At 44.2% G+C, this 25,908-nt stretch overlaps 1 protein-coding gene across 1 annotated transcript; it reads left to right on the forward strand.

The window, feature by feature from the left end:
* The first annotated feature begins 1,588 nt into the window (after nucleotides 1-1,588).
* On the forward strand, nucleotides 1,589-5,254 carry LOC123062033 (RGG repeats nuclear RNA binding protein A). Its single transcript, XM_044485337.1, has 6 exons — nucleotides 1,589-1,979; nucleotides 2,337-2,721; nucleotides 2,811-2,958; nucleotides 3,768-3,926; nucleotides 4,004-4,060; nucleotides 4,814-5,254. The coding sequence occupies exons 1-6, from the start codon at nucleotides 1,784-1,786 to the stop codon at nucleotides 5,012-5,014; spliced, it is 1,146 nt and encodes a 381-aa protein (XP_044341272.1). The 5' UTR covers nucleotides 1,589-1,783; the 3' UTR covers nucleotides 5,015-5,254.
* The last annotated feature ends 20,654 nt before the right edge of the window (nucleotides 5,255-25,908 follow it).

The raw sequence follows: 25,908 nt of genomic DNA on the forward strand, positions 1-25,908 counted from the left end.
TTACCCCTCCATCGGTCCTTCAAGATTTGTTGCTAACATGGTCATTTAACCAATACATATAAGATGCATGATCATAACTAAGCAAATACATGACACAATACGAAAATGGTGTGAGCCAATCATCATCATTCATGAAGTATACGCAGTATACGCCCGCTGCCCCATATGCTCCATGAACTAGTTTCGGGATTACTTGCGCATATGTCACGCCGGCTAGCAATCTAGCATATAATGATGTCATGTCCATCCTCTCCCTAGAGTGTTCACTGTATCCGTTCTTCAAGCTCCTCCACAACGAAGAATGTTTCCAAATGTGACCATGGCATCCAATTTGTCCAGAGGTCCTAGAAAAGAACCATGCACCTGTTGCATTTATGTCATCGGATCAGCGCGCACGTGAGGGGGGCGACATCTTGTCAGAATGGTTGAGCATTGGAGGAGCCGACAAAATATAGTGGAACGTGGATGAATGATTTAATGTGCTTAAACACTTTATGGTTTTTTATTGCCACGTGACGTGTCTTAGTTATAGTTCAGCTAGCTAATTGACTAAGATGTAACTATTAATTGTGTTACAACTGTCATGCAATATCGTTTAGTTTTTGGACTATGCATGTATGCTCATCAAGCTACTTAAGGCATTAATCAGATGAAGCATGCAAAAACTAATTAATTCATGAAGTTACATGCACATATACACACTAACTTTTGTGGATACCTACATAGGAGTAGTATGTTGTTAATAGTAGCATGGTTTGCCTCATTAGCTAAGTAGTGATGCAATTAAGCCATCAATTGGTTGTATTTGTCTACGCTTTCATTCGATCAAATGGTAGAGTATTTCCTGTAAAGACAAGAACATGTTAGGCAGTACTATATATATCAACACACCTGATGAGTAAAAGGGAAGTCATCTTGGTCGAATAGCTTTGGGTTGGAGGAGCAAATGGACTATAGTGCAATGCAGAGCAAGAAGACCCGAAGAGGATGTATGGAAAGGGATGGGCACTAAGAAGAGAGAGCTTCCTATAATATGGCCAATGGTTAGCGGGTGCGTGTTATGATTCACATACTAAATGAGCCAGGTTCGGTTTGTCAAACATGTAGCCCCATGCGCACTAATGTTTCACATAAATAGAAGGCAATAATGTTCGAGGTGAATATGAATCAAATACCGCGAGCTCACGTTACCGAATGCGATACTTTGTTTGGTGTATAAATACATGACTTATCTCTAAAGAATGAATGGCCTATATTTTGACCACATCGTGACCCAAAGTGTATTTCCGCAATCTCCTAATTTTTAATAAATAGAAAAAGAAAAGCAAATCCCAGCCGTCCGATGGCAACCCACAGCTTCAGATGCCAGGATTCCCAACAAGCTAGTGCCTCAGCTTCCCGGGGGGACTGCTGTGCCGGAGACTCCCCAAACTACCCACCCCGCTTGCCCCCCCTAGGTCTGAAATAGCCGTAAATATCCTCCATCCGGAGGCTACGAATGTAATTTGTCGACCCCGAGCAGAAATGCTAAAGAAAAAAACGTCCGACACAAAGGATATGAGCTCGTGCAGGAGTGCGGCTAGGGTTTCTCCTCAAACACTCCTCCCCTCTCCCCTCTCCCCCAACCCCTCGCCGCCGCCGCATCCAAAACCCCTTCCCCCATCAACCTCGTCCTCTAATGGCATCACGGCCCATCAGGCGAAGCTGCTAGCTCGTGTCTCCCGTCCGCTTCCCCGAATAGCTTGTTGATCTACCGCAGCCCCTCATCCCCGCCGCCGCCGCCATGACGACCCTCAACCAGTTCGATCTCCTCGGAGACGTCGACAACGACGACCCCTCGCAGCTGCTTGCTGCGGCGGCGGCCGCCGCGGCAAAGAAGGCCCAGGCGAACAAGACGGAGGCAGCGCCTGCTGGAAAGGCGGCCCAGACTGCGGCGTCGGCCAAGTTGACGACCAAATCCGCTCCCCCGGCACAGGCTGGTGAGTTGCAGCGCCGAGAGCGCCAGATCTGGATTCGGAGCATTTCGGCCCTTTCCAGCATCTGATGTGGTTCGGTTGATTAAAAATTTATCTTATTTTTGTGATTAGTTTGGGCATGTTTACCGACGCATTTCATTTTTGAGGTGGTATGGATTATTTTTTATGTGGTTCGGTTGGTATACCACGTCGGTTGTAAATCTGATTCCATTTGTTGCGGGGCGTGGGCTTTTCATCGCTTGAAATTAGAATCTATACCTTACTTCTAATACACCGTTCGAATTTTTGATTATATTCTAGCTCTATTTTCTCACAACATGAAGTTTTTCATTTAAGCACTTTAATTCAACTTTCTTTCAGGGAGGGATGCGAGGAGCGGAGGCCCACCATCACGTGGAGGATTTGGCCGTGGTGAACCTGGCCGCGGCAGAGGCGGCGGCCGATACGGCCAGAACCGTGACTTTGGCAGTGAGAACAGCAATGGCTACCAGGGAGGTTATGGTGGGGTAGGTTCTGGAGATGGCGCTGTAGCTGGAGGCGGGGATGGGGAGAGAGACCCTCGACCATACCGTGGAGGCGGTGGTAGACGTGGTAGTTACCGCAACGGTGAGTTTGGTGACGACTCTGAGAGACCACCCAGGAGAAACTACGAGCGCCACAGCGGGACTGGTCGTGGCCAAGGGATGAAACGCGATGGTGCAGGCCGTGGAAACTGGGGATCTTCCACTGATGAAGGTCTTGCACAGTAAGGACATTTCCATCTATTGTTGTTTTTCGTTACTATCTGAATTGATGAAGGGAGTTATAAGAGATGAATCTGTTTTGTATAACCAGGGAAACTGATGAAGCTCTTAAAATTGAGGACAATGCTCCCATCGCTGAGAAGCAGGGTGAGCAGGATGATGCTCCTCCAACAACAGTGGAGAACAAAGACCACAAGGATGGTGCTGCAAAGGAGGAGGAAGAGAATGAAGAGGATAAGGTAAAGGCTACACCCAAATGCAATTTATGTGCGGAGATTGCACTTTTTATTTAGGTTTGCAGAAGTAAAATGTTTTGTAGTGGGGGTGGTTTACTAGTAGGCAGGCTTGATCTGGCCCTTGATTTGTCCATTATTGTCTAATACCTGCTGGTAGCTTAGCTTATATTACTGCTGTTAGTTGCCCCTTGTCTCACACTCATTGATGCTGTTGGGATGATGTACTTCATCACCCTTAGTGCAATGAAGGGTCTGGCCAGGAAAGGATTTTCATAATTCACAGTTAAGACAATAAGATTTTGGATTTCTCTCAAATATGTACTGCCTCTTGTTTGGTTCATATGTTGTCGTTTTTAATTCTTGCACTAGGAACACTGTTTTTAGTGCATTTCGCAGGAAAGTAATCATTCCTCAAACTTCATTTTCCCATAGGATCTAGGCAAGCACATCCCTACACCCACCACACTTGTTATATTTTCCTGCTCCTAACAGGCCTTGAGTATCTTCTCACTTCATTTGCCTGCTTTGTTTGCACAAAAGCACCGACTTGCTATTTGTGTGCAAGAAATGTGTGCATCATTTGAATCAAATCATAGTAGATGAACCTTCTCATTTACTGTTGAACTGTTATCTAATGCCATGGACTGAGCTTCTCATGCTGCTGGAGATGTCAGTGCACACCTCCTGCCCGGGTGTGAGTCCTATTTGGCTCAAATTTGGTTGCCTACTTCTTTATGTTATGACATCTGGTTCCTTTATGCATGTCTGCTGCTTTCATGCAATGTATGTGTACTAATATTTCAATTGTACAGGAGATGACTCTAGAGGAGTTTGAGAAAATAAGGGAGGAACAGCGGAAAGCACTACTAGCATTGAAGACTGAAGAAAGAAAGGTTGAAGTTGACAAGGACCTGCAGTCTCTGCAGCCACTGTCTACCAAGAAAGCCAATGATGAGGTTTTCATTAAATTGGTATGTTTAGTAGTATATGCTATTTTAATTCTTTGGTAATTTTTGAATATATGAATGATTTGTCTGTGTCTCCTTAGGGTTCTGACAAGGAGAAGAAGAAGGAAAGTACTGAGCGTGATGAACGTGCCAAGAAGGTAATACCTGTGGTCTTATGATGCACACTTTCCGTTCACTATTATAAGATGGTCTAACTTTTTTCTAAATTGGATGTATGTAGACATGTTTTAGTGTGTTTGCTCTCTTATTTCAGTCTGTCTGTAGTTTTTTTAGAAGAACAGGGATGCCTCTCCCCGATTCCATTACTTGAATGAAACAGTCTGTTTGTAGTCCATACTGCAATATCCAAAACATTTTATAATAGATCCAAAACATTTTATAATAGTTTAAGAGGGAGTAGCATTTTGTAATCCTGAGTACAATTTGGTGGGTGACCAAACTAGTTCACACATTTGGCGGTTGCATTAAAGTTTTATTGTTCAGCTTTCTGTGTCTTCCATGGTCCCAGTTGGGTACAGCATGTTTTTGGAAGTTCCTTTTAATTTACTATTTTGTCCTTGTGTTAATTAGCCAATTATGTACTCCCTCTGTTCCAAATTACTTGTCATGGTTCTAGTTCAAATTTGAACTAAAACCACAACGAGTAATTTGGAACGCAGGGAGTAGGAGATTAGGTGAATTTGGACCAATCTTCTAGGGTTGGAATCTGGAATTCTGAATCAACCGTGCAATTGCTAGTTTGTTTGGGGTAAAAGCAAGGGGCAACCTTAGTTTAAACAACCAACAAATAGTGTAACAAGTCCATTGTGGTTGTGGTGGCTATGTTGTGCTATCGCTATTGCTTCTAACAAGAAAATGCTAGGTGCTAATGTTGTAAATATCCTCTCCAGTCTCTTAGCATCAACGAGTTCCTCAAGCCTGCCGAGGGAGAACGGTACTACGGCGGCCGTGGTCGTGGAAGGGGCCGCGGTGAGGGCCGTGGAGACCGCGGCGGTTTCAGGGGCGGGTTTGGAGGAGGATACCAGCGCGGGCAAGCTGCCGCGCCATCCATCGAAGATCGGTCACAGTTCCCGACCCTGGGCGGGAAGTGAAGGTTGTGTGCTGTGCTGTCCCGAGCGCCATCCTCGTTGTCTTGACTGGTGTTGCCTTTAAATTTTGCCCGACATTGGATTATTGTGTCTCGGTTAATCGGAACAAATAATGTGGTTTTTTCTTTCAGTGTGTTACTCGATTTTGTATGCCGGAGTTGATCGTCGGGATTAGGCCTCTAGCTAGTTTTGTAGGCTAGCTTTGCGTTTGGTTAAAGATCGTATTATGCCTTGTTTCTTCTAGCTTTACTTTGTTCGGAATGATGTCACACAAAGCAATCATACGCCTTGCTAAACTCATCATCCTCTCAAGGCCACCGAGCATCTAGTCTAGATCCTTGGTACCATGTCCTTGTCTGGGGTATCGGCGCACACTGAGAAAATATGTTCTTGGAAGGATTGAATCAGGACAGGGCTAGCGAACGGCTAGTGCTCACCTTGCCGTCGGCCTCGTCCCTTGCGCTGTGGGCTCGCCCGCTCGGTATCTAGTCGTCGAGCTGTGCATGCATTGTCTCAGCGTTTAATTTGGAGCTGTTGGTTCGGGATGTGCCGCCCCTCGGCCTCCTCGATGGTGGCTTCGACAGTGGAGCATTTACAACCGACGCCTCAGACTTACTCCCTCCGTCCAGAAATACTTGTCATCAACATAAATAAAAGATGTATCTAGATGTATATTAGTTCTAGATACGTCCATTTTTATCCATTTTGATGACAAGTATTATAAATAAAAGATATATCTAGATGTATATTAGTTCTAGATACGTCCATTTTTATCCATTTTGATGACAAGTATTTTCGGACGGAGGGAGTACGTTAGTGCGTCTTGCACTGTCTCGCTGCTCAGTCGCTGTCCGACATAAAATTGCCACCTAAGGGCTTTTACAATGCAAAGATGCGCGTGGGCGCTTAGACAATAAAAAGAACTGGAAATAGCATCGGGGTAGGAGTCCGTCTCTTCAATGCGCGGCGCCTATTTGAGCGCTAATGTGATTGTTTTTTTCCGCAAAAAATACGATAGCAGTCGCTAAACAAGCTCATGCAAAAGAAAAAAAAGGAGGGATTCAGCCATAACGGCTGGGAAAAGAAGCCTGGCACCTGGCCTAAGCGCCGGCGTTGTAGATGCCCTAATCGGACTGACTCTTGCCAAATGCGAGGGTCAGTAATCGGGCTCTCTAAACGCAGCAAAATGCCTCGGCTGACCCGTAACCTCATATCCAGCTCATGTATGAGGTGGATGTGCCTGCCATGTCAGATGCGGCTCACTATGGCCCGCTTGACCTCATATATATTCAACCCTATCCGCACTTCGGAGAAAACTCTAACTACACTCCACTCCTCATCGTCCTTAAGCTCCTCTCTAGTATCCAACTCCGAGATGTCCGGATCCGACGACTGATACCTCATCCCCTGCGGTTCCAAGGAGTTGATGGTCGTCTGTGCTACTCTCCAACGCTATGGGAAGGAGTGCGCCCTCCCGCGGTCGGAATGGATCTGGCGGGGAGTCCATTGCCTTCTCTCAAATGACGTTAGGACCCATCGGGGCAGTGGTTCAAGGCATGTGACCGCGGCCTAGCCAAAAGCGGTGACCAGCATGGCGGCGCAACGCCGCCCTGTTGGCGGAACCGTTTAGGTGGCGACTCGTCTCCGCGGCGTCGGCCGCCGAAATGGAGGCCATAGCTGCCTCCCTCCATGGTTTACGACCAAACCAGCCAGTAGGCACGACACACCCGCCGTGCAAGGCCGCGGACGCGGGATGCCGCGGCAGCTCTCGACTCTCGAGGCAGAGTTCCTGTGCTCTGCCGGCCGACCTCTGCCCGTGTGTCAGGCCCCGATAACTTCAGAGTATAGATTTCTAGCTAATTTTGGGAGGAATTGTATGGGTGAGGCAGATCTCGACTGTATTGCTCGGAGAAGAAGTATATGGTTTGCGGTTACAAGCCGTAGCTAGCAAGCAATTCAGGAAAAGTAGATAATGACCTCTCCCAGCCACAACCCGACTGTTTATAGGCTGGCCAATGACAACTCATAAAGTGCACTACAAGAAATGTAAAGCTACAGTAAAGGCCCTCTCTCCTACGGTGGCGATCTGTATAGGAGCCATCGTAGCCGTTGATCTCTCTGAAACGGTATTGTCGGATTAACTACACCGCTTTCTCTGAATCTTCAGTCTTAACTGAATTCCCAGCCTTTGATGCCTGACATTGCCCCTCCCTTGAGATGTGCCATGTCCTCATGGCGCTTGTTGTTGCTCTCGCCACACTTGTGTCGTAGCTTTAAAGAACTCAGGGAATGTATACTTTATGAAATCCGCATCTTCCCACGTTGCATCTTCTGGCGGTAGGTTTTGCCACTGAATGTACCACTGTACAACTGGCATATTGTGTCGAGGCACTTGTCTGACTTGAAGAACTTCTGCCGGCCCAGTCTTTACTGTGCCGTCTGCTGTAACCATCGGAAGGTTTTTACTGGGAATGGACTTAGATCCTATGTGCTTTTTCAACTGGCTCACATGGAAGACATGATGAATTTTGACATGATCAGGAAATTGCAGTCTGTAAGCTACTTTGCCCACTCTCTGAGTTATCACAAAAGGGCCATAAAACTTGTTCTGTAATTTCAAAGCTCCTCGAAACCCAAATGCAGCAAGCCTATAGGGAGACATTTTTAGATATACTAAATCTCCCACATTGAACACCCTTTCACTCCTTTTTAAATCTGCATACTTTTTCATCCTGTTCTGAGCTTGTTGCAGGTTGATTTTCAGTTGGTCCAGCATGTTCTGTTTTTCTGTCAGAAATGTATGAGCTTCTTCCTCTTCAGGACCAGGAATTGCTACCTCAGATATTAGTGGGGGAGGAAAACCATACAAGGCTTGGAAGGGGACATCTTCAGAGCTGTGTGATAAGTGGTGTTATACCAGAATTCAGCCAAGGATAACCAGGAATACCACTTTGTGGGTTGATCAGTAGTCATGCATCTCAAGTACGTTTCTAGACATTGGTTGACTCGTTCGGTCTGGCCATCTATTTGCGGATGGTAAGCAGTACTGTACCGTAGTTCACTGTTAAGAGCAGCAAAGATATCCTTCCACAACTTGCTAGTGAAAATTCGATCCCTGTCAGATATGATTAGCTTAGGTGGCCCATGTAGTCTGATTATGTTGTCCACAAATGCTTGGGATGAGAGAGAGGAATGAAATGAGCATAGCGAGTGAATCTGTCCACCACCACTAGTATGACCTCCTTGCCTTGGGAATTAGGAAGTCCTTCTATGAAGTCCATAGAAATATGCTGCCAAGCCATGTCAGCCATAGGCAAGGGCTCCAATAAACCAGGTTGCAGACAATGCTCATGTTTAGCTCTCTGACAGATAGGACAGGCTGCAATGAACTTCTCCACTTCTGCTTTCAGACCAGGCCAGTAGAATATGTTTTTCACTCGTTGATATGTAGCTCTAGTCCCTGAATGTCCACCCACAGGAGAACTATGCAAAGCAGTGATCAATCTTGCTCTTAACTCAGCTACATTCCCCACCATGATCTTTCCTTTATATCTGATAATACCTGCTGTCAAGCTGTAGTCAGGCATGGTGTTGTTGGGTTGTAACAGTAGTTTTTCCAGAATGGTTTTTGTAGCTGGATCTTGAGGATAACTGTCCACTAATTCTTGTTCCCACACTGGAGTAGCTACAGATATGGCCATGCAAGATGGTAGAAACCTGGAAAGAGCATCTGCTACATTGTTTTGAACACCTTTTTGTATTGAATTTTGAAATTGAATTCCAATAGTTTCATCATTAGCTTGTGCTGAACTCCCTCAGTGATCTTCTGATTAGTAATGAATTTCAAAGATTGTTGATCAGTTTTAATGATCAATTCATTACCTATCAGGTAATGTCTCCATTTTAAGTGCTTCTAAGATGGCCAGAGCTTCTTTTTCATAAGTGGACAGAGCAGTGTTTCTAGGGCAGAGAGATGAGCTATAATAAGCTAGAGGTCTGCCCTGTTGCATCAGTACTGCTCCTATCCCTTTTCCAGATGCATCAGTTTCAAGCACAAAGGGTTTGGAGAAATCAGGTAGAGCTAACATTGGGGCTGTGATTAGGGCTTGTTGTAGTTGCCCAAATGCTTTGTCATGTTCCTGTTTCCACTGAAACTGGCCCTTCTTTAATAGACCATGTAAGGGCCTGCATATAACTCCATAATTTTTTATAAATCTTCTGTAGTAACTTGCTAGCCCCAGGAAACTTCTCAACTTTGTCACATTCTCTAGCACTGGCCAATCAGCAATTGCTTTGATTTTCTGTGGGTCAGTTGCTAATCCTTCAGAAGAAATCACATGCCCTAAGTATTCAACTTGTTGGACTGCAAAAACACATTTAGACCTTTTTGCACAGAGCTGGTTTTCCTTCAGAACTTTCAGTACTAGTTCAATATGTTCCATATGTTCCTTGAGTGATTTGCTGTAAATCACTATGTCATCAAAGAAGACTAGCACAAACCTCCTCAAATAAGGGCCAAAAATGCTATTCATTAAAGCTTGAAAGGTGCCTGGTGCATTAGACAATCCAAAAGGCATGACCAGATATTCAAAGTGTCCCAAGAATGTTTTGAAAGCAGTTTTGTGGATGTCATCCGGATGCATCCTAATCTGGTGATATCCTGCCCTCAAGTCTAATTTGGAGAAATATTTAGCTCCATGTAATTCATCCAGTAGATCTTCAATAACTGGTATAGGAAATTTGTTTTTAACTGTGACTGAGTTGAGTTTCCTGAAATCAGTGCACAATCTCATTGAATTATCCTTTTTCTTTACCAAAATGACAGGAGCAGCATATGGACTCTGGCTGCGTCTGATAAAATGAGCAGCCAACATTTTCTTGATTTGCTCTTCCATTTCTTTCTTCTGGTGCTGTGGAACTCTATAAGGTCTAGAGTGGGGAGGTTCAACTCCAGGTTGCAGAGGAATGGTGTGATCACAATACCTATGAGGTGGAAGAGTGCGAGGTTCCTCAAAAAGGTCTGCATACTCCATAAGTAATTTCTGCAATTGTGGAGGGGTTTGAAAACCAGCTGGAGCTTCCATAACAATATTATGCATCTGTAATAAAAAGCCCTCTGCTCCTTTCTCCAGCAACTTGCTCACCTTCTCAGCTGGAATTTCCTTCACTTTTTCAGGAGTATTGAAAATAGCCGCAGTTACTGTCTTCTTGCCTTTCATAGTGAAACTAAAAGTATTGCCAGGTATGTTGAAAGAGACAGGGCTCATTAATGTGAACCAGTCATAACCAAGTATCACATCATGACTAGGAAGATTTAATGTTCTGAAACTGTGCTGTAATGTGGTTTTTGCAATTTTAAACTCACAATCAGGAACTACAACATTGGACACCAGTTTGCCTCCTCCTGCCACTGTAATTGCTTTGGGTTTTACTGGAAGCAATGTACAGTTTGCTTTCACAGCAAATTCCTGATTAATAAAGGATGAGCAACTGCCTGAGTCTAACAATGCTATAGCTCTTTTCCCATTTATGTGGATAATTACTGTAGGGGTAGGCACTGCCAGTTGTTGACCTAGTGCATGGGCTGTGATAAAACATTGCTTGCTCCTCTGCCTCCAGAATTTCTTCTTGCTCTTGAGGAGGACTGTCCTCAGTATCTTCCATTTGCTCTCCTAGTTCCTGTTGTAACAGGTGAATATTAGGAACAAGTTTGCACTTGTGACCATGCATCCATTTGTCCCCACACCTCCAACATTCTCCCACTTTTCTAAGTTTTTGAGGATTGCTATTGGTGTCCTCAGCCTGCTTATTTTGTCCACTCTACTGGGGTATGGCTGTTGTAGTACTGCTCTTGTTTTGGAAATTTCCACTGTTCTTTTGGTAAAAATTCACAAAGGAACTCTGCTGTTTCTTCTGCATTGCATTTGCTGGTGGGTGGTGTGGTTCCACCTCCTTAGCTAAACAGTAGGCATCTATCAGAGATTGTGGTTGAAGAGGCCTGATTTGAAATTTAATCCCTTCCCTTAAGCCATTGACATAACATCTCACAAACCACTATTCCCCTAATTCAGGTGTTTCTTCTAAAACATCTGCCATAAGGTCTTCAAAGTTCTTTATGTAATCAAAAACTGAGCTGTTGCCTTGTTTCAGAGAGTTAAATTTCTCAGTTAGGTCATAAGAACCATGCTCTGCAAATCTCTTTATGACCTCTTTTCCAAATTGTGTCCATGAGAGTTGCTTCTTTAGCAATCCAGACCTTCTTAGCCAAGTATCAGCTTCTCCAATAATATACATTTGGGCAAGGGAAACTTTGTACTCATCAGATGCTGCTGACATTTGAAAATATTTGTTGCACTGCCTAATCCACCCCACTGGATCTTCACCAGAAAATCTAGGAAATTCTAGTTTAGGTCCTTTAGTCAGAGATCTCATGAACTGAGCTTGCATATCCATTTCATATGTTTTATGGTAGCCCTGCCACATCTGTCTCTCTCTGTTATTCTGATAGAAGTGATTGAATGTAGGTGTGTGGATATTGTTTTTCGCTGTCATAGGGGTTCCCACTGAATTGTGTGCCTCCAGTCTCCCTTGATTTGCAAACCCTGGAGGTGCAGTAGCTCTGTTTGTGTGAATAGGAGGTAAATTCTGAAGTTGGAGATCTTCTAACTGTTTAGATTTCTCCTTCTCTGCTGCCAACTGTTGTCTCAAGTGTTCCACTCTTGTTTCCTGTTCCTGTGTTTGCTCTTGGTGCAATTTAGGGGACTTAGGTACTTCTTGAGAACTAGAAGGTTGCTCTTGCTGCTGAGTTGTTTTGACCAATGTTTGCAACACGCTACTGATTACTGATAGCTGCTTCCCTAGATCCAACACCACTTTCTCAACTTCGCCCACTGTTACTGAAATTTCCCCTTGCTTTGACCCAATTGCCTATACCTCTGCCTGCAGTTTGGACACCTGCGACTGCACACCTGGGCATTATCCTTCTGCAAGACTCCAAACTCCTCACGCATGGCCGAAATTTCTTGAGCATCAGTGTCGTCCACTGGCTTGGAACGCCCCATCGCCTCGATCTGAAGTATGGGTACGGAATTTTACCACTGAATTGTCAGCAACCCTTCCCAATACAACAGATCCTGCCACCGCCGAATAACTTGCCGCCCTGACACACGGATCGGAGCGTAGAACGCGGGATTTTACCAATCGAACAGAGTGTCGTCAACTAGCTTGGAACGCCCCATCGCCTCGATCTGAAGTATGGGTACAGAATTTTACCACTGAATTGTCAGCAACCCTTCCCAATACAACAGATCCTGCCGCCGCCGAAGAACTCGCCGCCGTGACACACGGATCGGAGCGTAGAACGCGGGATTTTACCGATCGAACAGAGTGTTCGAACAACCGCTTCTGCTCGACCGACCTGTGCCCGAATTTCACCGCCGCCTGCGCCTCCACTCTAACCCCGCCGCTAACTCCGCCTACTCTGTGATGCCGCTGGATCTCAAGAGAAAAGGGTGGGAATTGCGGATCTCGAAAAAAAAATTTCATCACCACATCGCGTTTCTGCCGAAGAACGCTGGCTCATGATACCAATTTGTCAGGCCCCGATAACCTCAGAGTATAGATTTCTAGCTAATTTTGGGAGGAATTGTATGGGTGTGGCAGATCTCGACTGTATTGCTCGGAGAAGAAGTATATGGTTTGCGGTTACAAGCCGTGGCTAGCAAGCAATTCAGGAAAAGTAGATAATGACCTCTCCCAGCCACAACCCGGCTGTTTATAGGCTGGCCAATGACAACTCATAAAGTGCACTACAAGAAATGTAAAGCTACAGTAAAGGCCCTCTCTCCTACGGTGGCGATCTGTATAGGAGCCATCATAGCCGTTGATCTCTCTGAAACGGTATTGTCGGATTAACTACACCGCTTTCTCTGAATATTTAGTCTTAACTGAATTCCCAGCCTTTGATGCCTGACACCGTGCCTGCGCTGCTCACATACGCTCCTCGCCGATGCCATGCACTCACGGGTACTCCGTACCCCGGTAGCTTGTTTTGTTTGACGCTTTGAGCATTTGGACTGTTCGATTCGCAGCATCCACCTGATTTTTCTTGTGCCCACCTTGCACCCCAGAGATGGGTCAATCGTGGAAACCAACACCACTAGCTCTGCAAAGCTTTCAGTCTGGTCGAAAATTCACTAGGCCAACAGTCATAGCTCCTGTAATCGCAAAAGAAATCAACGGCCGTGCATCGATTTCGAGGTCCTTGTTTTCAAAATCGTAGACCACATGTGCACGAGTGAGGACGTCTAATTATAGTAGTAGACTTCTGAACACAATCGATACTTATCAGTGCAGTAATCTTGCATATTCGTGAGGGGTTTAATGTAATTCAGGATGATCTACTTGTTTTGTTTACCGGATGGACAATTCTGTGCTAGTAACAGGGTGTCATGCTTGGAGTTGGAGGAGGAAGTTTGGGAGCAAAGTCCCAGAAAAATCAATTTGTGGTATTTTGTCCAACTATCAATCAAAGATGTGCTATTTACTCCAATAAAAAGAAAGGTGGTATAGGAGCAAAGTTTTGTTGAACACACACCTAATCAGAGGGGATTCGAAGGTGAGAGAAGGGGAAGACACTGGAATTTCTGGTCGGGGGCAACCTTATCTATTCATCCTCAGTATAGATTTTTGCAGAGCTTCACTTTTACACATAAGACCTCTGGCTTTCCTATTATACAACAAGAGTACCGACATTCCCCCTCAAGATGGGGCGAAGATGTCAATAAGCCCCATCCTGTTACAAATCCTCATAAATGATACAACACCTATCCCTTTTGTTAATACATCTGCAAGCTGATCTACTGACCTAACATAACTAATTTGGAATAACCTTTCATCTAATTTCTCTCGGATAAAGTGCCTATCTATCTCAATATGTTTAATTCTATCATGATAAATAGGGTTGTTCACTATGTTAATTGTGGCCTGATTATCACAGTACACTTGAATAGGTGCACCACCGCACAACTGCAACTCAGTTAGCAATGTTTTAACCACATCAGTTCACACAACAATGAAGCCATTGACCTAAACTCCGCTTTTGCTGTCCAGCGAGCTACCACACTCTGCTTCTTAGTTCTCCAACTAACCAAATTTCCTCCGACAAACATGCAGTAGCCTGAAGTTGAACGCCTATCATCTAAGCATCCAGCCCAGTCCACATCGGTGTACCCCTCGATTCTCAGATGTCCATGATTAGTGTGTTGGGAAACGTAGTAATTTAAAAAAATTCCTACGCACACACAGGATCATGGTGATGCATAGCAACGAGAGGGGAGAGTGTGTCCACGTACCCTCGTAGACCGAAAGCGGAAGCATTAGCACAACGCAGTTGATGTAGTCGTACGTCTTCATGATCCGACCGATCCAAGTACCGAACGCAGGACACCTCCGAGTTCTGCACACGTTCAACTTGATGACGTCCCGCGAGCTCCGATCCAGCAAAGCTTCACAGGAGAGTTTCGTCAGCACCACGGCGTGGTGACGGTGATGATGATGCTACCGACGCAGGGCTTCGCCTAAGCACCACTACAATATGATCGAGGTGGATTATGGTGGAGGGGGGCACCGCACACGGCTAAGGGATCAATGATCAATTGTGTGTCTATGGGGTGCCCCCTTGCCCCCATATATAAAGGAACAAGGAGGAGGAGGCGGCCGGCCAAGGAGGGCGCGCCAAGGGGGAGTCCTACTCCCACTAGGAGTAGGACTCCTCCTATTCCTAGTAGGAGTAGGAGAGGGGGAAGGAAAGGGAGAGGAGGAGAAGGAAAGAGGGGGTCAGCCCCCTTTGCCCTAAACCAATTCGGTTTGGGCCTTGGGGGGGGGGGGCGCCCCACACTCCCTTTTCTTCCCTTTATTTCCACTAAGGCCCATGTAGGCCCATTAAGCTCCCGGGGGGTTCCGGTAACCCCCGATACTTTGATATATGTCCGAAACCTTCCGGAACCTTTCCGGTGTCCGAACATAGTCAGCCAATATATCAATCTTTACGTATCGAGCATTTCGAGACTCCTCGCCATGCTCGTGATCACATCCGGGACTCCGAACTACCTTCGGTACATCAAAACACAAAACTCATAATACCGATCATCACCAAACTTTAAGCGTGCGGACCCTACGAGTTCGAGAAGTATGTAGACATGACCGAGACACGTCTCCGGCCAATAACCAATAGCGGAACCTGGATGCTCATATTGGCTCCCACATATTCTACGAAGATCTTTATCGGTCAAACCGCATAACAACATACGGTGTTCCCTTTGTCATTGGTATGTTACTTGCCCGAGATTCGATCGTCGGTATCTCAATACCTAGTTCAATCTCGTTACCGGCAAGTCTCTTTACTCGTTCCGTAATACATCATCCCACAACTAACTCATTAGTTACAATGCTTGCAAGGCTTATAGTGATGTGCATTACCGACTGGGCCCAGAGATACCTCTCCGACAATCGGACTGACAAATCCTAATCTTGAAATACGCCAACTCAACAAGTACCTTCGGAGACACCTGTAGAGCACCTTTATAATCACCCAGTTACGTTGTGTCGTTTGGTAGCACACAAAGTGTTCCTCCGGTAAACGGGGTTGCATAATCTCATAGTCATAGGAACATGTATAAGTCATGAAGAAAGCAATAGTAACAAACTAAACGATCAAGTGCTAAGCTAACAGAATGGGTCAAGTCAATCACATCATTCTCCTAATGATGTGATCCCATTAATCAAATGACAACTCATGTCTATGGCTAGGAAACATAACCATCTTTGACCAACGAGCTAGTCAAGTAGAGGCATACTAGTGACACTTTGTTTGTCTATGTATTCACACATGTATCATGTTTCCGGTTAATACAATTCTAGCATGAATAATAAACATTTATCATGATATAAGGAAATAAATAATAACTTTATTATTGCCTCTACGGCATATTTCCTTCAGTCTCCCACTTGCACTAGAGTCAATAATCTAGATTACATAGTAATGATTCTAACACCCATGGAGCCTTTGTGTTGATCATGTTTTGCTCGTGGAAGAGGCTTAGTCAACGGGTCTGCAACATTCAGATCCATATGTATCTTGCAAATATCTATGTCTCCCACCTGGACTTGATCCCGGATGGAGTTGAAGTGTCTCTTGATGTGCTTGGTTCTCTTGTGAAATCCGGATTCCTTTGCCAAGGCAATTGCACCAGTATTGTCACAAAAGATTTTCATTGGACCCGATGCATTAGGTATGACACCTAAATCGGATATGAACTCCTTCATCCAGACTCCTTCATTTGCTGCTTCCGAAGCAGCAATGTACTCCGCTTCACATGTAGATCCCGCCACGACGCTCTGTTTAGAACTGCTCCAACTGACAGCTCCACCGTTCAATATAAACACGTATCCGGTTTGCGATTTAGAATCGTCTGGATCAGTGTCAAAGCTTGCATCAACATAACCATTTACGATGAGCTCTTTGTCACCTCCATAAACGAGAAACATATCCTTAGTCCTTTTCAGGTATTTAAGGATGTTCTTGATGTTGGGGAACATAGTAATTTCAAAAAAATTCCTACGCACACGCAAGATCATGGTGATGCATAGCAACGAGAGGGGAGAGTGTTGTCCACGTACCTTCGTAGACCAAAAGCGGAAGCGTTAGCACAACGCGGTTGATGTAGTCGTACATCTTCACGATCCGACCGATCAAGTACCGAACGCACGACACCTCCGAGTTCAGCACACGTTCAGCCCGATGATGTCCCTCTAACTCCGATCCAGCCGAGTGTTGAGGGAGAGTTTCGTCAGCACGACGGCATGGTGACGATGTTGATGTTCTACCGACGCAGGGCTTCGCCTAAGCACCGCTACAGTATTATCGAGGTGGACTATGGTGGAGGGGGGCACCGCACACGGCTAAGAGACGATCAACTTGATCAACTTGTGTGTCTAGAGGTGCCCCCCTGCCCCTGTATATAAAGGAGCAAGGGGGGGTGCGGCCGGCCAAGGGGAGAGGCGCGCCGGAGGAGTCCTACTCCCACCGGGAGTAGGACTCCCCCCCTTTTCCTAGTTGGATTAGGACTTGGGAGGGGGGAAGAAGGAAAGAGGGGGGCCGGCCCCTTTACCCTAAACCAATTCGGTTTGGGCCTTGGGGGGGCACACTTCCCTTGCTTCCCTCCTTTTCCACTAAGGCCCATGTAGGCCCATTAAGCCCCCAAGGGGTTCCGGTAACCTCCCGGTACTCCGGTAAAATCCCGATTTCATCTGGAACACTTCCGATATCCAAACATAGGCTTCCAATATATCAATCTTCATGTCAACCATTTTGAGACTCCTCGTCATGTCCGTGATCACATCCGAGACTCCGAACAACCTTCGGTACATCAAAACATAAAACTCATAATATAACTGTCATCGTAGCGTTAAGCGTGCGGACCCTACGGGTTCGAGAACTATGTAGACATGACCGAGACACGTCTCCGGTCAATAACCAATAGCGGAACCTGGATGCTCATATTGGCTCCTACATATTCTATGAAGATCTTTATCGGTCAGACCGCATAACAACATAGGTTGTTCCCTCTGTCATCGGTATGTTACTTGCCCGAGATTCGACCGTCGGTATCTCAATACCTAGTTCAATCTCATTACGGGCAAGTCTCTTTACTCGTTCCGTAATACATCATCCTGCAACTAACTCATTAGTTGCAATGCTTGCAAGGCTTATAGTTATGTGCATTACCGAGTGGGCCCAGAGATACCTCTCCGACAATCAGAGTGACAAATCCTAATCTCGAAATACACCAACCCAACAAGTACCTTCGGAGACACCTGTAGAGCACCTTTATAATCACCCAGTTACGTTGTGACATTTGGTGGCACACAAAGTGTTCCTCCGGTAAACGGGAGTTGCATAATCTCATAGTCATTGGAACATGTATAAGTCATGAAGAAAGCAATAGCAACAAACTAAACGACCAAGTGCTATGCTAACGGAATGGGTCAAGTCAATCACATCATTCTCTAATGATGTGACCCCGTTAATCAAATGACAACTCATGTCTATGGCTAGGAAACTTAACCATCTTTGATTCAACGAGCTAGTCAAGTAGAGGCATACTAGTGACATACTCTTTGTCTATGTATTCACACATGTATTATGTTTCCAGTTACTACAATTCTAGCATGAATAATAAACATTTACCATGATATAAGGAAATAAATAATAACTTTATTATTGCCTCTAGGGCATATTGCCTTCAGTCTCCCACTTGCACTAGAGTCAATAATCTAGTTCACATCGCCATGTGATTTAACATCAATAGTTCACATCACCATGTGATTAACACCCATAGTTCACATTGTCATGTGACCGACACCCAAAGGGTTTACTAGAGTCAATAATCTTGTTCACATCGCTATGTGATTAATACCCAAAGAGTACTAAGGTGTGATCATGTTTTGCTTGTGAGGGAAGTTTAGTCAACGGGTTTGCCACATTCAGATCCGTATGTATTTTGCAAATTTCTATGTCAACAATGCTCTGCATGGAGCTACTCTAGCTGATTGCTCCCACTTTCAATATGTATCCAGATTGAGACTTTGAGTCATCTAGATCACTGTCAAAACTTGCATCGACGTAACCCTTTACGACGAACCTTTTGTCACCTCCATAATCGAGAAACATATCCTTATTCCACTAAGGATAATTTTGACCAATATCCAGTGATCTACTCCTAGATCACTATTGTACTCCCTTGCCAAACACAGGGCAGGGTATACAATAGGTCTGGTACACAGCACGACATACTTTATAGAACCTATGGCTAAGGCATAGGGAATGACTTTCATTCTCTCTCTATCTTCTGCCGTGGTCGGGTTTTGAGTCTTACTCAGTTTCACACCTTGTAACACAGGCAAGAACTCTTTCTTTGACTGTTCCATTTTGAACTACTTCAAAATCTTGCCAAGGTATGTACTCATTGAAAAACTTATCAAGCGTCTTGATCTATCTCTATAGATCTTGATGCTCAATATGTAAGCAGCTTCACCGAGGTGTTTCTTTGAAAAACTCCTTTCAAACATTCCTTTATGCTTTGCAGAATAATTCTACATTATCTTCGATCAACAATATGTCATTCATACATACTTATCAGAAATGATGTAGTGCTCCCACTCACTTTCTTGTAAATACAGGCTTCACCGCAAGTCTGTATAAAACTATATGCTTTGATCAACTTATCAAAGCGTATATTCCAACTCCGAGATGCTTGCACCAGTCCATAGATGGATCGCTAGAGCTTGCATATTTTGTTAGTACCTTTAGGATTGACAAAACCTTCTGGTTGCATCATATACAACTCTTCTTTAATAAATCCATTAAAGAATGCAGTTTTGTTTATCCATTTGCCAGATTTCATAAAGTGCGGCAATTGCTAACATGATTCGGACAGACTTAAGCATAGATACGAGTGAGAAACTCTCATCGTAGTCAACACCTTGAACTTGTCGAAAACCTTTTTGCGACAATTCTAGCTTTGTAGATAGTAACACTACTATCAGCGTCCGTCTTCCTCTTGAAGATCCATTTAATCTCAATGGCTCGCCGATCATTGGGCAAGTCAATCAAAGTCCATACTTTGTTCTCATACATGGATCTCATCTCAGATTTCATGGCCTCAAGCCATTTTGCGGAATCTGGGCTCATCATCGCTTCCTCATAGTTCGTAGGCTTGTCATGGTCAAGTAACATGACCTCCAGAACAGGATTACCGTACCACTCTGGTGCGGATCTCACTCTGGTTTACCTACGAGGTTCGGTAGTAACTTGATCTGAAGTTACATGATCATCATCATTAGCTTCCTCACTAATTGGTGTAGTAGTCACAGGAACAGATTTCTGTGATGAACTACTTTCCAATAAGGGAGCAGGTACAGTTACCTCATCAAGTTCTACTTTCCTCCCACTCACTTCTTTCGAGAGAAACTCCTTCTCTAGAAAGGATCCATTCTCAGCAATGAATATCTTGCTTTCGGATCTGTCATAGAAGGTGTACCCAACATTTTCTTTTGGGTGTCCTATGAAGACACACTTCTTCGATTTGGGTTTGAGTTTATCAGGTTGAAACTTTTTCACATAAGCATTGCAACCTCAAACTTTAAGAAACGACAGCTTAGGTTTCTTGCCAAACCATAGTTCATACGGTGTCGTCTCAACGGATTTAGATGGCGCCCTATTTAACATGAATGTAGCTGTCGCTAATGCATAACCTCAAAACTATAGTGGTTAATCGGTAAGAAACATCATAGATTGCACTATACCCAATAATAGTACGGTTATGACGTTCAGACACACCATTATGCTGTGGTGTTCTAGGTGGCACAATTTTGTGAAACTATTCCACATTGTTTTAATTGAAGACCAAACTCGTAACTCAAATATTTGTCTCTGCGATCAGATCGTAGAAACTTTATTTTCTTGTCACGATGATTTTCCACTTCACTCTGAAGTTTTTTGAACTTTTCAAATGTTTCAGACTTATGTTTCATCAAGTAGATATACCCATATCTACTCAAATCATCTGTGAAGCTCAGAAAATAACGATACTCGCCACGAGCCTCAACATTCATCGGACTGCATACATCAGTATGTATTATTTCCAATAAGTCAGTTGCTTGCTCCATTGTTTCGGAGAACAGAGTCTTAGTCATCTTGCCCATGAGGCACGGTTCGCAAGCATCAACTGATTCATAATCAAGTGATTCCAAAAGCCCATCAGCATGGATTTTCTTCATGCGCTTTACACCAATATGACCTAAACGGCAGTGCCACAAATAAGTTGCACTATAATTATTAACTTTGCATCTTTTGGCTTCAATATTATGAGAATGTGTATCACCACGATCGAGATCCAACAAACCATTTTCATTGGGTGTATGACCATAGAAGGTTTTATTCATGTAAACAGAACACCAATTTATTCTCTTACTTAAATGAATAACCGTATTGCAATAAACATGATCAAATCATATTCATGCTCAACGCAAACACCAAATAACACTTATTTAGGTTCAACACTAATCCCGAAAGTATAGGGAGTGTGCGATGATGATCATATCAATCTTGGAACCACTTCCAACACACATCGTCACTTCACCCTTAACTAGTCTCTGTTCATTCTGCAACTCCCGTTTCGAGTTACTACTCTTAGCAACTGAACCAGTATCAAATACCGAGGGGTTGCTACGAACACTAGTAAAATACACATCAATAATCTGTATATCAAATATACCTTTGTTCACTTTGCCATCCTTCTTATCCGCCAAATACTTGGGGCAGTTCCGCTTCCAGTGACCAGTCCCTTTGCAGTAGAAGCACTTAGTCTCAGGCTTAGGTCCAGACTTGGGCTTCTTCACTTGAGCAACAACTTGCTTGCCGTTCTTCTTGAAGTTCCCTTTCTTTCCCTTTGCCCTTTTCTTGAAACTAGTGGTCTTGTTAATCATCAACACTTGATGCTCTTTCTTGATTTCTACTTCATCGATTTCATCATCATGAAAAGCTCGGGAATCGTTTTCATCATCCCTTGCATACTATAGTTCATCACGAAGTTCTACTAACTTGGTGATGGTGACTAGAGAATTCTGTCAATCACTATTTTATCTGGAAGATTAACTCCCACTTGATTCAAGCGATTGTAGTACCCAGACAATCTGAACACATGCTCACTGCTTGAGCTATTCTCCTCCATCTTTTAGCTATAGAACTTGCTGGAGACTTCATATCTCTCAACTCGGGTATTTGCTTGAAATATTAACTTCAACTCCTGGAACATCCATATGATCCATGACGTTCAAAACATCTTTGAAGTCCCGATTCTAAGCTGTTAAGCATGGTGCACTAAACTATCAAGTAGTCATCATATTGAGCTAGCCAATATGTTCATGACGTCTGCATCTGCTCCTGCAATAGGTCTGTCCCTAGCGGTGCATTAAGGACATAATTCTTCTATGAAGCAATGAGGATAAACCTCAAATCACGGATCCAATCCGCATCATTGCTACTAACATCTTTCAACTTAGTTTTCTCTAGGAACATATCAAAAATAAAATAGGGGAGCTAAACGCGAGCTATTGATCTACAACATAGATATGCTAATACTATTAGGACTAAGTTCATGATAAATTTAAGTTCAATTAATCATATTACTTAAGAACTCCCACTTAGATAGACATCCCTCTAATCCTCTAAGTGATCACGTGATCCATATCAACTAAACCATGTCCGATCATCACGTGAGATGGAGTAGTTTCAATGGTGAACATCACTATGTTGATCATATCTGCTATATGATTCACGCTCGACCTTTCGGTCTCAGTGTTCCGAGGCCATATCTGTTATATGCTAGGCTCGTCAAGTTTAACCTGAGTATTCCACGTGTGCAACTGTTTTGCACCCGTTGTATTTGAACGTAGAGCCTATCACACCCGATCATCACGTGGTGTCTCAGCACGAAGAACTTTCGCAACGGTGCATACTCAGGGAGAACACTTGTACCTTGATAATTAGTGAGAGATCATCTTATAAAGCTACTGCCGAACTAAGCAAAATAAGATGTATAAAAGATAAACATCACATGCAATCAAAATATGTGACATGATATGGCCATCATCATCTTGTGCCTTTGATCTCCATCTCCAAAGCATCGTCATGATTTCCATCGTCACCGGCATGACACCATGATCTCCATCATCTTGATCTATATCAATGTGTCGTCACATGGTCGTCTCGCCAACTATTGCTCTTGCAACTATTTCTAGCGCATAGCGATAAAGTAAAGCAATTATTTGGTGCTTGCATCTTATGCAATAAAGAGACAACCATAAGGCTTCTGCCAGTTGCCGATAACTTCAACAAAACATGATCATCTTATACAATAACTTATATCTCATCACGCCTTGACCATATCACATCAGAACATGCCCTACAAAAACAAGTTAGACGTCCTCTACTTTGTTGTTGCAAGTTTTACGTGGCTGCTACGGGCTGAGCAAGAACCGTTCTTACCTACGCATCAAAACCACAACGATAGTTTGTCAAGTTAGTGTTGTTTTAACCTTCTCAAGGACCGGGCGTAGCCACACTCGGTTCAACTAAAGTTGGAGAAACTGACACCCGCTAGTCACCTGTGTGCATAGCACGGCGGTAAAACCAGCCTCACATAAGTGTACGCGTAATGTCGGTCCGGGCCGCTTCATCCAACAATACCTCTGAACCAAAGTGTGACATGCTGGTAAGCAGTATGACTTATATCACCCACGACTCACTTGTGTTCTACTCGTGCATATTACATCAACGCATAAAACCTGGCTCTGATGCCACTGTTGGGGAACGTAGTAATTTCAAAAAATTTCCTACGCACACGCAAGATCATGGTGATGCATAGCAACGAGAGGGGAGAGTGTTGTCCATGTACCCTTGTAGACCGAAAGCAGAAGCGTTAGCACAACGCGGTTGATGTAGTCGTACGTCTTCACGATCCGACCGATCAAGTACCGAACGCACGACACCTCCGAGTTCAGCACACGTTCAGCCCGATGACGTCCCTCTAACTCCGATCCAACCGAGTGTCGAGGGAGAGTTTCGTCAGCACGACGGTGTGGTGATGATGTTGATGTTCTACCGACGCAGGGCTTCGCCTAAGCACCGCTACAGTATTATTGAGGTGGACTATGGTGGAGGGGGGCACCGCACACGGCTAAGAGATGATCAACTTGTGTGCCTAGAGGTGCCCCCTGCCCCTATATATAAAGGAGCAAGGGGGGGGGGGGGGTGCAGCCGGCCAAGGGGAGAGGCGCGCCGGAGGAGTCCTACTCCCACCGGGAGTAGGACTCCCCCCTTTTCCTAGTTGGATTAGGACTTGGGAGGGGGGAAGAAGGAAAGAGGGGGCCCGGCCCCCTTTGCGCTAAACCAATTCGGTTTGGGCCTTGGGGGGGGGCGCCCCACACTTCCCTTGCTTCCCTCCTTTTCCACTAAGGTCCATGTAGGCCCATTAAGCCCCCCGGGGGTTCCGGTAACCTCCCGGTACTCCGGTAAAATCCCGATTTCATCCGGAACACTTCCGATATCCAAACATAGGCTTCCAATATATCAATCTTCATGTCTCGACCATTTCGAGACTCCTCGTCATGTCCGTGATCACATCCGGGACTCCGAACAACCTTCGGTACATCACATAAAACTCATAATATAACTGTCATCGTAGCGTTAAGCGTGCGGACCCTACGGGTTCGAGAACTATGTAGACATGACCGAGACACGTCTCTGGTCAATAACAAATAGCGGAACCTAGATGCTCATATTGGCTCCTACATATTCTACGAAGATCTTTATCGGTCAGACCGCATAACAACATACGTTGTTCCCTTTGTCATCGGTATGTTACTTGCCCGGGATTCGATCGTCGGTATCTCAATACCTAGTTCAATCTCGTTACGGGCAAGTCTCTTTACTCGTTCCGTAATACATCATCCCACAACTAACTCATTAGTTGCAATGCTTGCAAGGCTTATAGTGATGTGCATTACCGAGTGGGCCCAGAGATACCAATCCGACAATCGGAGTGACAAATCATAATCTCGAAATATGCCAACCCAACAAGTACCTTCGGAGACACCTGTAGAGCACCTTTATAATCACCCAGTTATGTTGTGACGTTTGGTGGCACACAAAGTGTTCCTCCGGTAAACGGGAGTTGCATAATCTCATAGTCATAGGAACATGTATAAGTCATGAAGAAAGCAATAGCAACAAACTAAACGATCAAGTGCTATGCTAACGGAATGGGTCAAGTCAATCACATCATTCTCTAATGATGTGAACCCGTTAATCAAATGACAACTCATGTCTATGGCTAGGAAACTTAACCATCTTTGATTCAACGAGCTAGTCAAGTAGAGGCATACTAGTGACATACTGTTTGTCTATGTATTCACACATGTATTATGTTTCCAGTTAATACAATTCTAGCATGAATAATAAACATTTACCATGATATAAGGAAATAGATAATAACTTTATTATTGCCTCTAGGGCATATTGCCTTCACTTGACCGCTGTCTAGTGATCCACTCCTGGATTACTTTGGTACCTCCCTGCTAAAATAATAGCAAGGCACACATCTGGTCTGGTACACAGCATTGCATACATGATAGAGCCTATGGCTGAAGCATAGGGAACATCTTTCATTTTCTCTCTATCTTCCGTAGTGGTCGGGCATTGAGTCTTACTCAACTTCACACCTTGTAACACAGGCAAGAATCCTTTCTTTTCTTGATCCATTTTGAAATTCTTCAAAACTTTGTCAAGGTATGTGCTTTGTGAAAGTCCAATTAAGCATCTTGATCTATCTCTATAGATCTTGATGCCCAATATGTAAGAAGCTTCACTGAGGTATTTCATTGAAAAACTCTTATTTAAGTATCCTTTTATGCTATCCAGAAATTATATATCATTTCCAATCAATAATATGTCATCCACATATAATATTAGAAATGCTACAGAGCTCCCACTCACTTTCTTGTAAATACAGGCTTCTCCAAAAGTCTGTATAAAACCATATGCTTTGATCACACTATCAAAACGTTTATTCCAACTCCGAGAGGCTTGCACCAGTTCATAAATGGATCACTGGAGCTTGCACACTTTGTTAGCACCTTTTGGATTGATAAAACCTTCAGGTTGCATCATATACAACTCTTCTTCCAGAAATCCATTCAGGAATGCAGTCTTTATATCCATTTGCCAAATTTCATAATCATAAAATGCGGCAATAGCTAACATGATTCGGACGGAC

This window comes from Triticum aestivum, chromosome 3A (assembly GCF_018294505.1).
Source record: "Triticum aestivum cultivar Chinese Spring chromosome 3A, IWGSC CS RefSeq v2.1, whole genome shotgun sequence".
Lineage (NCBI taxonomy): Eukaryota > Viridiplantae > Streptophyta > Magnoliopsida > Poales > Poaceae > Triticum > Triticum aestivum.